The sequence below is a fragment of the Leucoraja erinacea genome, chromosome 8 (assembly GCF_028641065.1).
Source record: "Leucoraja erinacea ecotype New England chromosome 8, Leri_hhj_1, whole genome shotgun sequence".
Classification (NCBI taxonomy): Eukaryota; Metazoa; Chordata; class Chondrichthyes; order Rajiformes; family Rajidae; genus Leucoraja; species Leucoraja erinaceus.
Window position 1 is genome coordinate 26,403,413 of NC_073384.1, and position 14,751 is coordinate 26,418,163.

General features: G+C 39.9%; 1 protein-coding gene across 2 annotated transcripts in view; it reads right to left on the reverse strand.

The window, feature by feature from the left end:
• Positions 1–14,751, reverse strand: part of tarbp1 (TAR (HIV-1) RNA binding protein 1) — a 226,972-nt gene that overhangs the window by 82,291 nt on the left and 129,930 nt on the right. Inside the window, exons 23-26 of one of the 2 annotated variants that reach the window (XM_055639264.1) lie at positions 7,411–7,497; positions 2,706–2,908; positions 1,915–1,996; positions 73–247 (exon numbers count right to left, since the gene is read on the reverse strand). In XM_055639264.1, the coding sequence (XP_055495239.1) occupies positions 73–247; positions 1,915–1,996; positions 2,706–2,908; positions 7,411–7,497 (547 nt within the window). Of the gene's footprint in view, positions 1–72; positions 248–1,903; positions 1,997–2,705; positions 2,909–7,410; positions 7,498–14,751 lie in introns of those variants that run through there. The other variant, XM_055639265.1, reaches the window with a different exon arrangement.

The window sequence follows — 14,751 nt, forward strand, 5'->3', positions numbered from 1 at the left end:
AAACCCAAAGGGACTGGGATTGAGTAAAAAATATTAAAACATTTTAACAACTGGAGATAATTCAAATTTTACCTTTGTCTTGCTGAACCCAGTCTGTGGCTTTCATATCGTGAAACTGATTTCCTAAGTTAAATACATTGACTGAAGAGCTGAAGGGAAAGAGATCCACAATTCGACTAAACTTCCAGGCAGGGATCCATTCATCTTCTATCACATCTGATAAGCTTGGAAAGATATAAAATATTGTCTGCAAGAGATAGAGGAAGATACATGAGTTAGGCAGAAAACCTCATGGATCTGAATAGCAAGCCACATTTTTAAGCACTATATTATGGCTTGCTCTTACTTTTCATTAAACTTTGTGTAAGTTAAAGACTGTCTGACAAAACTAAGCACATGTTAATTAATCAAATTTGCATCAATGTGCACCATTACACAGGAAAATGGAACCCATTATTTTTGACAGTCTAGATTTCATTGCATTAGAAAATAAATAGATTGAGGTGCATGGAACCTAGGAGTGAGAAGAAAGTTAAGGAGGCAGAATAACATTATTGCTAAGAGAAAAGATGTAACAGCTGAAATTATTTGTGGCAAATCATGCCAAGAGCCAATCATGCCAGTCCAGTTTTGCTCAAGATTCCAGTGTGCGCAGTGTCTGGTATCACAGTTAGTTCAGTTTTGAAGGCAAATTAAGGATCCTGGTCAACAAGAATTTTCACCTCCAGTTTAAATTCCATTTGAGGGTGGAAGATTGCAACCTTCACTTGGTCAACCCTGTTTCGATGAATGCAATCAACCAGGTGTGCACAATCAAATAAGATCAAATAGAACAATTTGTCCTACAACTTTAGGCTATGCACACCATACGCAAGAAGAAATTCAATTTGGAATATTTTGGAGGACCAAGAACCAAGTGTTTGTTATATTCTATACAAAAATTTGATGTTCAATTATTGGAAGAATGTTCAAGTATTATTGGAAGTTTATAATTTGCAAATTTTTTAATAACTTTACAAACATCTACAGCAGGAGTCGGCAACCTTGTTCTGCATAGTGGCCAGGACCCATGTCTGAGCGGATGGCAGGCCATATCTATCGCGATAGTGTGACACTTGGTGTTGTTTTTCGCATTAGTTTTCACGTGTTTTTCAATTAGTCATCTGCAGTTCCCAGGTCCCATGCGCGCCCCGGGACTGGCTGCTTTTCCCAGGTCGGCTCGCCTGCCCCGGGACTGGCTGCAGTTCCCAGATCAGCTCGCGTCCCGGGACTGGCTACAGTTCCCAGGTCAGGAAAACTAATTGAAAAAAATATGACTGCGGGCCGGTCTGGAATTTTTAAGCATATTTTCAAACTGTATATACGCTCATAAAGACATTAAAGGCACATCTTACAGTTGGCAAGTAAAGTATAATTAAAGGAATCAAAGTCATGTTGTGAGATAAACATTTGACCATAAACTTATATTGAATTAAATATTCATAGCTGAATTTTCACATGAACTATATTTGGATACTATAAATATATCTATTGGACATACTTTAATGAACTCCTAATTACATCTGATATGTACCTCCTACTGAATCCATATGAAATTTCACGAAGATGCTGTAGGAGGCATAAAATCACCATAAAAGGTCATAAGAATACAGTAGGATGTATATATTATAAAGTGGTCAAAGTATACATTTAAGAAAGAACTGAGGAAGCTTCATAGATCTTGAATACTTTGGGATTTTCTGAAAATGATATGACATGTGTCATGTTGGTCTTTCTCGTTATTTATTCTATATCAAATCTGGCTGAGAATTGCTGTCCACAAATCTAAAATGGGAAAACTTGACTGAAAAATGCACTTTACCATAAAGCAATAATTAAATAAAACTTGGAATATTTCCAGCACCTCGTCTGTACCTCTAGACTGTAGTCTTCCACTGGTTGGAATTTCCCAAAAAAGAAATGGTCCTGAATTCTCTGCCAATTCCTTCCAGCATTCCTTCACATAATAAGGAAAAAAATAAGTTAAGGGATTTACCTCAAAAAACAGTTAAAATACAAAATGTTCTGTTCAACCTTTCGAAAGATGCTGAAACCTGACTTATCCATTGTACCATATGTAACATATGTATATAATTAATAGGAAATTAATTTCTAGTCGAGTGCCGGAGGTCGGACGCATTGCCGAGAACAAAGGAGGACCCAGTGTGGGAGAACCGCCAAGAGGGAGAACAACGAAGAACTAAGGGGGACCACAAATGGGATGTGTCAAAAATGGTTTGTGTTAAAATCGGACACTTTAAACTTTGTCTGCACCCTTTATGTGGCGACTCTTTGCAAACATTGGGTATGCAAAACAAAGATTATCACCGTGACTTGTCACATGAGACGTTAAAGTATTATTCATTCATTCATTCAAGCAAAGAGGAAGAATTATCCTAGATTCCCAAGTGCATCTTGTAGTAGCCACAATGGAGAAGGCCTGCCTACCTGCATGCTGTTTCTCCACCTGGGAGGCAGAAAACCTCAGAAAGAGGTGGATAAAATATAACAATATAACTTTAATTCCTTCTCAGCTTATTCTCAGTGCTGAAAGTGCACAGGGCACTAATTTCCACAGGAAATCTTGTGAAAGAGTTGACCATGGAGAACCTGGAACAAATAGCAGCAAACTTTTAGATAAAAGTACATAATTGTCTCCCACTGACCCTGTGGTTTGCTTCTGTCCAACTTGCTCCAAACAGGATTCTATTATTGGTTCCAAAAACTTCAACTCTTCACCCTCCAGTTTAGACTGTAGACATGCCTCCCAAACTTTTTGTAAAGCAAGTAGGGCATACAGTCTCACACTGAAATTGTGGTTCAGACACCAGGGCAATATTACACTCAGTGCCTTCTTCAAATATTGGCCCTAGTTAATAAAATACGAAGATCAACAGAATTAAAATTAGAATAAACACTGGCATATTAATAAATATGCATCTGATGAAATAATATATGTGAATGATTCATCACAAGCCACTTCTAATTTAAAAATAAACGTGTTTACAAGTCATTATTGATTTATTTTTAAAACAAAAAATATTGCCTTGATTTGTCTGTAAAGAATGAAAATAAAAAGTATATTTTAAATGCTAAAAGTAGAGAGAAGCCCAACCCATGCTATCAAGGCCACAATTTTTACTTAACGCAGTACCAATGGCCATACTATCAACCCACATTCTCTGAATACACCTTCTCTGAGGAGGTGTACCATACAATAAATGACCCTGTAACCTTAATTTCATTCACCGACCCAAAATGTAGCCTGAACTGACACCTTTTATCACAAAATGAATTTTGTAAATAAACCAGGAGGGATTTAGGTCATAGATATAGCCAAATTCCCCTTTTGTCTATTTTGAGAGACTTTCAGGATCCTATTTGAAATACTTAAAAATCTCACACTTAAAAATCAATGTGTTTTACAGTTCATTATTGATTTATTTTTAAATAGAAATATGTATATGTGGTAGTTAGGTTCAAGCACATCGCTAAGCAGCTGGAGAGGGAGGGGGAAGTACCAGAAGTTGTGGCTCACATCAGTGTCAATAACAAAGAGAGATAGGGTATAATGTCACACAAGCAATTTTAGGAAAGGATTAAAAAGCAAAACCTCTGTAAAAAGCTCCACGTTACTACCACAATCATGCACCAGCGAGTACAGAAACTGCAAGATGAATGTGCTGCAGGCGAGATGGTTCGAGAGGAAGTTTTTGGAAAAATGGGTCCAGTTCTTGGAAAGTATAGGGGTATATAAAAGAGAAGGGTTGCACTTCAACAGATTCAGATCAATGCTTTTATTTAGAGCAGGTGTGGTCTGCTGATGCTGTTTAGAATGATGTAAACTGGCTGGGCATATGGTGGGAAGCTGATATAAACTGAAAACGGAAAGTTAGGAAGAGATTTTGGTAATCTAAACATTCATTAGTTTGGCAAACAAAAGTTGGAAAATAGACAAAAGAGGAATTTGGCAATGCCTATAATATAAAGCTAAATGAAACAAGTCTAATGGATAAGGCAGATGAGCTATGGGAATGAAAATTAAAAAATGCCAGATGCTGGAGATTAGGCAGCCTCAGTGGAAAGAGAAACAGAGTGAACATTTCAGGCTGAAGTCTCTTCGTTGGAAGTGGGGACTGCCACTGGCGGCGCGACTCACCCGTTGCAGCGGCCCCTACAGCCTGTCTGTCTTTTTTTTATTTTTTGTCTAGTTAAATGTAGTGCTTGGTGTTTTTTAATAGTATTTTTAAATGTGTAAATGTGGGGGGCGGGGGGGGGGGAGGGGGAAACTATTTAAATCTCTTCCCTGTCCGGGAGACCCGACTTTTTCCCTGTCGGGTCTCGGCTGTCGTTGGGGCCTAGCACCGTGGAGCGGCCTCCAGCCTGAACGACCCGGGGGCTCCAGTCCCGGAGACTGCGGAGCTGCGGATCTGCGGACTACTCACCATCGTCGGGGGTGGCCGGCCTCGGAGCGTGGGGAGCGGTGGTGACTCGCTGCTGCGACTCGACTCCTGGGGCTCGGAGGCTCCAGCAACGCAGCCGCAGGTCCGGTGGACTGTGACATCGTGAGCTCGCGGGTCTGGGAGGAGAGAGAGAGACCGCTTCCCGGAGCTCCCGCAACGCGACTTCTCCAGCCCGTGTCGCAGGGTTGGAACGACCCGGACCGGGACAGTATATCACCCGGCGCGGCTTCATGGCCGTGGGACTCACCATCACCCGTGGGGGTTCCAACCTTGGACTTTCAGACCGGGAGCGGGGCCGTAAATCGCCCCGCGCGGCCTAAAATGGCCGTGGGACTCATCATCGCCCGCCTGGGGCTTGGACATCGGGAGAGACACGGAGAACAGGGGAGAGAAAAGACTTGCCTTCCATCACAGTGGCTTCACTGTGATGGATGTTTGTGTGAATTTAATTATGTGTATGTCTGTAAGACAGTGTCTTTGTTTGTATGGCTGTGGAAACAACATTTCGTTTGAGTCTCACTGGGGCTCAAATGATAATAAATTTGTATTGTATATTGGGAAGACAGGATGCCAGTGGATGTGGAAATATGATATAGCAATTACTGAAGCAAGACTTGACAACAGTGCAGAAATGGTGGCTCAGTATTCCTAGTTATAGCATTTTCAGATGAGATAGAGAGGGGAGTAATAAAAAAAGGATGTCCAAAATTGGTTACAGAATCCCTCCCTAATGAACAATGCATTCTACGCTAATTTTGAACAGAATGCAAACAGGGCAATGACATCTGTCCTGACAGACTCGAATGTGCCTATTCCCATCGTCACTATGGCAGAAGTAAGATTGACCTCCTGAGGGTAAACCCAGGGAAAATAATTGGGCCACATGGAGTTGCTGGCCGCGTCCTTAGGAACTATGCAGACCAACTAGTGGGAGAGTTCATGGACATCTTTAACATCTCTCTACCCTGTTCTGAGATACCCACCTGCTTCAAGAAGACGATTATCATCCCGGTGCCAAAGCAATGCAACTCATGCCTTAATGACTACTGTCCAGTGGCCTTGACATCCAACATCATGAAATGCTTCAAGAGACTGCTTACGGCACACATTAGCTCGGGCCTACCAAACAGCCTGAGTTCGGAAGGAAGTTTTATTCATTGCTGGTCTACGTTACACATCTGACTACATTAGTTTGAAAATATGCAGAAATATAAGGTGGAAGGGGTTGCTGGGGAATGAACTGATAAACCTACAGTAGGGATTTGATCAGCAACCAATTCCCTATTCATTAGTTTAGATGAAGAGACTTTTAGACGATAGACAATAGATGCAGGAGTAGGCCATTCAGCCCTTCGAGCCAGCACTGCCATTCACTGTGATCACGGCTGATTATCCACAATCAGTACCAACTTCCTACCTTTACCCCATATCCCTTGACTCCGCTATCTTTAAGAGCTCTATCTCACTCTCTTGAACGCATCCAGCGAATCGGCCTCCACTGCCTTCTGAGGCAGAGAATTCCACAGATTCACAAAAAAGTTTTTCCTCATCTCCGTTCTAAATGGCCTACCACTTATTCTTAAACTGTGGCCCCTAGTTCTGCACTCCCCCAATATCGGGAACATGTTTCCTGCCTCTAGTGGGTCCAATCCCTTAATAATCTTATATGTTTCAATAAGACCCCCTCTCATTCTTCTAAATTCCAATGTATACAAGCCCAGTCGCTCCATTCTTTCAACATATGACAGTCCCGCCATCACGGGAATTAACCTTGTGAACCTACGCTGCACTCCCTCAATAGCAAGAATGTCCTTCCTCAAATTTGGAGACCAAAGCTGCACACAATTTTCCAGGTGTGGTCTCACCGGAGCCCTGTACAACTGCAGAAGGACCTCTTTGCTCCTATACTAAACTACTCTTGTTATGAAGGCCAACATGCCATTAGCTTTCTTCACTGCTTGCTGTACCTGCATGCTTACTTTCAGTGACTTTAGTTTAACTTAGTTTAGTTTAGAGATGCAGAATGGAAACAGGCTCTTTTGTCCATTCAGTCCATGCTGATCATCGATCACACACGTCGACCCAAAACATCGACTGCCAATTCACAAATGTTGCCCGATCCAGTCAGTCCCTCCATCAGTTTATTTTTCACTATATTCGTAATATTTTGCATATTTATGAAAAGATATTTAAATGAATTCAGCCTTGGCGAAGAAGGTATGCAGAATAATGCGCCAAATAGGAAACGTTCAGAAAGGGAGCTTGAGATGGTAGAATGTACAAGGTAAAAAGCAAACCACCAGAGAAATTCAGCAGGTAAGGCAGCATCTAGCAGGGAAATGGACAGGTCAGGACCCTTTGTTAGTCTGATGGAGTAGAGGAGAGATGGCAGGTAAGGAAAGGTGAGAAGGAATGGGCTAAGAATGAGCAAGTGATAGGTGGATTCAGGTGAAAATGTGTTGATTGGCAGATGAGTTAGGTGGGGAAAGATGGATGGAGATAGTAACCAAGGTGGGAATGGGGAGGTAACAAAAGAGTGCAGATAGCAAAATAGAGTGAAATATAGAAAAAGGATGGTGGGTGGAAGGAAATGGGGGGGAGAGGAGGTAGGCACAAGGATATCCAGGAACCTGTGTAGGGACGAGTGGGTTAGAAGCTGATCGCAATCGTTTTTTGTGACCTGGTACACAAGATATTGACAATTTGATTTTTGGCACCGACTGTATTGAATAAGCAGATGGCATCAGAATCAATTTTTGTTTTATTTTTGCTGCAAATGTGACTCCACTTGGTCTCCAGCAGCTGTTGTCATCTAACAAAATTATCATCACAATCACCATTCCCATATTTTGCCATGTTGCTTCTGGATATCTAAAATGAAATTGGCTCCAAAAGTAGAAATATTTACCTTCTCAAAAATGTTCTTAAGTATCACGTTGATGTGAACCAATATGGCCAGGAAAGTGCAGATACTAGTCTTTGAACTGTCTGGATTCTGGATAAACACAATAAAAGTTATAAAGCTAGAGCACTGAAATACCTATGCATTATAGTGAATAACAAATATATATCTTCAAGATATGTAGCCATTTTCCGCCAGCACCAATCTTCAGTAAAACCTCATATAAGGGATTCTGCATCCAGAAAGAAAGTCAATTGTTTTTTGACAACAGGTAATTGTGTTACAAAGTCTAATCTCAACCTGAAAATATAGACAGCTGGCAGGGTCACTGAACAGAGATGTAAAGACAGACTGCTGGGTCCGATTTTGCAGTCTCAATGACAGTAAAACCACCTTATAAAAATTATGTTAAAAATGATGGCTCTTTCAATTTTCAGTACATACCACTGTACACACCAACCTGAATATCTCAGTGTTGCTGTCAGCAGAAAAGATCTTTAAAACTACTATGATTTTAAGGAACAAAATCAGTGATCTTCTGAATGGTATTTGTAAACTATTCTTGTGTGTGGTTTATAATTCTTTTGATAAAACATTAGAAATTATAATGCATTCAAAATAAAAACTGGTTTTCATTTTTTCTCAGAATACAGAATTCAGGCGGCACAGTGGCGCAGCGGTAGAGTTGCTGCCTTACAACGCCAGAGACCTGGGTTTAATTCCAATTACGTGTCCTGTCTGTATGGAATTTGTACGTTCTCCCAGTGACCCCCTGGGTTTTCTCCAGGATGCTCTGGTTTTCTCCCACACTCCAAAGACATCCAGGTTTGTAGGTTAATTGGCTTCAGTAAAAAATGTAAATTGTTCCTGGTGTGTAGTGTACGGGGTGATTGCTGGTCAGCACAGACTCAGCGGGCTGAAGGACCTGTTAATGCGCTGTAATGCGGTACCAAAAATCTAAAGTAAAGAGAGACAGAGAGAGATAGTTGGCAGTATAAACAAACCACAGAAACGTGGTAGACACAAAAAGCTGCAGTAACTCAGTGTGACAGGCACCATCTCGAGAAGGAATGGACGTTTCGGGTCAAGATCCTTCTTCAGGCTGAAAGTCACGGGAAAGATCTTATTTCACAAGGATAAACCCTTGGAAACCCTGCAATAAATTGACCACTGTCTTCATGACATTTTCAACCTCTCACTCCAACCATACCTATCCACCTCAAGGAAACCACCATCATTCCAATTTCCCCCAAAAAATGAAGTGACCTGTCTACTCTGGTTCTTGCTTCTCCAATCCTTGGTGGAAGAATCTGTGCATTCACCCTATGTACTTCCATCATTATTTTATATGTCTCTATAAGATCACACCACAGGCTTTTATGCTCCAAAGAATAAAGTCCTAGACTGTCCAACCTTTCCCTATAGCTCAGGTGCTCGAATCCTGGCAACATCCTCATAAACGTCTGCATTTTTTCCATCCTTCCGATAGCAGGGTAAGCAAAACTGAACACAATATTCCAACTTCTGGACCTTGGCTATGGGCATCCATCTGCAACCGACCTGGACTTACTGACCACAGACCTCAGTCTGTTAAAATTGCAATACAATAGAACCTCAAAACTGGTGCTCCTCAGGGTTGTGTACTCAGTTCCCTGCTCTAATCACTGTACACGCATGACTGTGTGGCCAATGTTAGCACCAATATGATCTTTAACTTTGCCATGATGCCGTTGTTGTCAGCTAGATAAACAACGATAAGATGAGTAGAGGAGAGTGGGAACATTGTATCATGATATTAGAACAATAACCTAGACTTTAATGTCAGCATGACAAAATATATGGTTGTTGACCTAAGGAAGGAGGGGTGTGAACACAATCACCCTCATCAATGGAGCCGCTGTAGAGATGTTCGATGGCTTCAAGTTACTGGTGGCATCCATACCACCAGTAACGTAACATGTTTTCTTCAAACTGCTGCAGAAAACAAGAAAGCACCTCGGCGTATTTACTTCCTCAGGCATCTGAGAACATTCAGCATATGCAGGAGGATTTTTTCAAACTTCTACAGATGCACTACAGAAAGTATCCTGATAGGATGCATCTCAACCTGGTATGGCTCTTGACTGCCTGAATCTACAGAGAGTGGTGAACATACCATCAGGCCATCAGACTCATCGCTTCCTTCTACCCGGAACATCTTGACAGTGCTTTTCATCAGGAAGCCTGGCTTGATCGACAAGAATACCTGCTCTCCTAGTCATTCACTTTTTTTTCTTCTACCTTGTAGAAGAAAATACAGCAGCTTGAAAGCCCAGATGTTCAGACTTAAGAATAGCTCATTCCCCACTGCTATCAGACTTCTGAATCAATCACTTATTTCTCATCTCCTTCCCAGAGGTCTGCCATGTGCTCTTAACCTTAACTCTACCTCATTCTGTTATTTTGTTATTGTACTTAAGTATTTTCTTGTACTGCAATCATTTCTCCATTCTGCCTTTTTGCATGTGTCATATTTATTGCTATATCTATCATTATTATCTATACTGAGTACTCTATAAGTTTCATGCAAACGAGAAAGTTCATCGCACATGTATGTGACAATAAACTAATCTGAATCTGAATCCGAAAGAGACACAAAGCCATTGTTCACGTGAACTCCCACAAGATCATACTGTAGGTCCCCACTCTGCCCTCCACAGAACCTGTGTCTGATCTTGACCACAGCCCCCACCCTGTTTTATCTGCCATCTCCCTCGACCTCCGCCCTTATGCTCATTGCTCTGTACGCAAGGGCTTATATGTAAAGCTCTACAGCAACACCTACCTCTGGACCATTACCCTACTGACAAACACCTGGCCACCTTCTTCCAAACCATCAAAGATCTTGTCTTCTCCAACGATCTCCTCCATCTCAGCCTCCAATCTTACAGTTTCTTAAACTCACACTGCACTTTGAATGAATGAATGATTGATTGATTGAATGAATGAATGAATGAATGATATCTTCATTTTGAACGATTAAAAAGAAAAGAAAAGATGAAAATGAATAAATAAAAGGAAAATTATATATATACATATATATATACATAAATACATACACACATACATACATATACATGTACATATATACATACATATACACATATACACACATACATATATATGTACATACATAAATTAAAAAATCAAAAGCCAATTTCAACATAATACACATTAGACTCGTTCGAAAAGGGATAGGAAGAAGCCTATGCTTGTCAAGTCCTACCCCCATTCTTCACCATTAACAATTGCAAAATTCAATAAAATAAACTAAACAGACAATTCAAATAAAACTACTCCAATCAAGCTATTAAGAAAAAAAGAACAAAAAAAGTAAAGAACAAAAAGAACAAGCGCCATTAACATCTGTAAGATTCACATTCTCCTCCAGTGCTCTCTCATTCAAAACATGCCTTGCTTTCCCCATCACTCCAATACTCCATGCTACTTTTGCTCTCACATGTTTTATATGGGGTTTCCAGCAGATTTTGTGATCAAGAATCACACCCAGAAATTTATTTTCATACACTCTTTCTATTTCAACATTATTTATCATTACTTTTACTTGTGTATTTATTTTGCGTTTTCCAAACAGCATACGTTTGGTTTTGTTTAAATTTAATGATAATTTATTCAAATCAAACCATGTTTTTAGTTTACTCATTTCTGCTGTGACCATCTCCAAAAGCTACTGCAAATTGTCCACATCACAAAAAATATTACTGTCATCTGCAAATAACACAAATTTCAAGAGGTTTGACACCCTACATATATCATTAATATACAAAATAAATAATTTGGGGCCCAAAACCGACCCCTGTGGGACTCCACAAGTTATTTCTAAGCATGTTGATTTGCAGTCCCCTATTTGCACAAACTGATGTCATTTACTTATGTAGCTTCTCATCCACTCTAGTACAACCCGTCTGATTCCATACTTTTCCAGTTTTTTGATTAGCAAATGATGATCAATTGTATCGAATGCTTTTTTCAAATCTATAAATACACCCACTGCATATTTCTTGTTATCTATAGAACTGGTAATGTCTTCAATTAACTCCATTAATGCCATGGGTGTCAATCTGTTTGACCTGAATCCATATTGACTATCAACTAGCAATTCGTGCTTCTCGATAAAGTTATCTAATCTACTTACATACAGTTTTTCAAATAGTTTTGAGAACTGAGAGAGTAACGACACCGGCCTGTAATTTGTAAATTGATTTCTGTCTCCAGCTTTGTATAGTGGGATGACTTTGGCAGTTTTCATTTTACATGGAAATACACCAGTTTTGAAAGATAAATTGCAAATATAAGTTAAGGGTTTTACAATTACACCAATTACTACCTTGATTAAAGCCATATCAATGTCATTCCAGTCTGTAGACCTTTTATTCTTACAATTACTAACAATGTCAATAATCTCCTTTTCATCAGCTGCTTTCAAAAACATTGAGTTTGGGTTGCTGTCTAACAAATCCACAACCTTCCCCTCTCCTTCTGACTGTGGATTATCGATTTCTTCTGCCAGTTTTGGTCCCACACTTACAAAAAATTTGTTAAACCCATTAACCACATCATTCATATCACTTACAGTTGTATCATTGTCTTTAAAATACTGAGGGTAGTTTATATTCATTGATCCATTCCTGATAATATTATTTAACACATTTCATATGCCCTTGATATTATTTTTATTATCGTTTAATATTTTATTATAATAATCTTTCTTACATATCCTCATAATACTAGTCAATTTGTTTTTGTATCTTTTGTATTTACTTTCTGCTTCTATAGTTCTGAATTTTATGAATTCTTTATACAAGATATTCTTTTTTTTACATGCATTTTGTAGTCCTTTACTATCTTCCTCCCAAAAACCACAAACAAGATTGCCCTGGCAAACCCATTGTCTCTGCCCACTCCCTCCCAACAAACTCGTCTATAAATATCTTGATTATATCTTGACCCCCCCTTTGAGTTTAGAAAGATGAGGAGGGAGGGCCTCATTGAAACGTACAAAATAATGAAAGGCTTGGATAGAGTAGATGTGGAGAGGATGTTTCCACTAGTGGGAGAGTCTAGGACTAGAAGTCATAGATTAAGAATTAAAGGACGCTCTTTTAAGAAGGAGATGAGGAGGAATTTCTTTAGTCAGAGGGTAGTGAATCTGTGGAACTTTTTGCCATAGAAGGCAAAGTCAGTGGATATATTTAAGGCAAAGGTAGATAGATTCTTGATTAGAATGGGTGTCAGAGGTTATGGGAAGAAGGCAGGAGAATAGGGTTAGGAGGAAGAGATCGATCAGCCATGATTGAATGGCAGAGTAGACTTGATGGGCCGAATGGCCTAATTCTGCTCCTATCACATGATCCATTTCCAACGTTCTTCATCAATTTAATTCCTTGTCCTTTACCATGGACATCTTGTCACTTTGTACCTCCATTCCCCATCAGGAATTGTTCTGGGCCCTCCAGTACTTCCTTGAACCAAGACCCAATCAGTTTCCTTCAACTCGCACTCTCCACTGAGGAACTTTTTCTCACCCTTAAAACTTTTAATTTGACTCCTGATAGAAGTATATAAAACTATGAGAGGCATAATACGGTATACAGTCAGAATCTTTTTCTCAGGATGGATAAATCTAATAATAGGTTTCGGGTGAGATGGGCAAAATGTAAAGTCGCGGTGCAGGGCAAGTTTTTTCTTAAAAAGATGGTGAGTGTCTGGAATGTGGTGCTCGGGTTGGTGGTTGATGCAGATGGGATGGTGCCATTTAAGAGATTTCTGGATAGGCATATGGATATGCAGGGAATTGGGGTATATGGAATATGTGCAGACAGATAAGAGTTGTTCTTGGCATCATGTTCGGCACAGACAGTGTGGGCCAAAGGGCCTCTGCTTACGCTGCACTGCTGTTCGATGGTCTATGTTTCAACAAAAAACTTGCGCTTTGTCCACCAAGGCCTACTGGAACTCCCAAATGCTAACCATTTTAACCTGCATTTGTATTCCCATCATCATACCAATCTTTCTGATCGGGTTCAATCCTGACTACGGGTGCTGTCTGTACGGAGTTTGTACGTTCTCTCCGTGATCTGCGTGGGTTTTCTCCGAGATCGGTTTCCTCCCACACTCCAAAGATGTAGAGGTTTGTAGGTTAATTGGCTGGGTAAATGTAAAAGTTGTCCTCAGTGGGTGTAGGATAGTGTTAATGTGCAGGGATCGCTGGCCGGCGCGGACCCGGTGGACCAAAGGGCCTATTTCCGCGCTATATCTCTAAACGAAAGAAACGGAACAATTAAACTGCAAAAGCAGCCTCGTTAGGTAAAGCAGCATATGTGGAAACAGAAACAGAATTAAATGCTTCAAGTTATCGACCCTTCATCAGAAGTGTTAATGCTATTTAAAACTACATTACAATAATGTTTACGCTGTTGATTCTTCTTCTCTTTAAACAGATGCTGCCTAACATGCTGAGCTATAGATACATTTTGCTTCATCATTTTGCGGACTAATACAAATTGGGTTTACTCAATACTTCACATAAAAAGGGCTTCAGAACAAAAAAATAGATAGCTCAAGTTTTGAAATGCAAGATCATCTGCCATGATTTTGCTGTGATAGAGCAGCCACAACTAACTGTGCTTTCAAATTCCAGTGAGGCAAATTCTCATCTTTAGAAATCATAATGTGCTGCATTCAACAGCTGTTAATTTGAACAGGAAGTAGTACCAATTCAGTTACTTTGCTGAAATAGTCACGCAAATTAGGAATACGGCACTGGGTTTCAATTAACTATAAAAGGATTTTTACTTTGAACCATAATTATATCTGGAGATTCCTTTTAAAGCTCCACGTACAAAACAATTCCCTACATAATGAGTCTACACTAATTAGAAAAAAATAATGAAACTGTCCTTCCTTTTGTGAAATCATTTTACCATTAATCATTTTATTCTGTAATTTTGCTTTTAGGTCAGATGATATTGCAGCAATTAATTTTGTTATAACGCAACATCCACACTAATGATCTACTATAATGAGGACAGGTGCATATCTTAGACAAATTATGGTGTGGAGGCATAAATTGGAGAATTAAGGCAGCAGTCAGATAATGAATTGTCAATAGTACTGCACCAAATGGATTATCTTTTAATAAAGCACTTTTAATTTGAGAGGATGCTCTTTCACTGTCCTCTGCCATCAATGCCAATTCTATTAGTCCGTCTGAAGAAGGGTCTCGACCCGAAGAGTCACCCATTCCTTCTCTCCAGAGATGCTGCCTGTCCCGCTGAGTTACTCCAG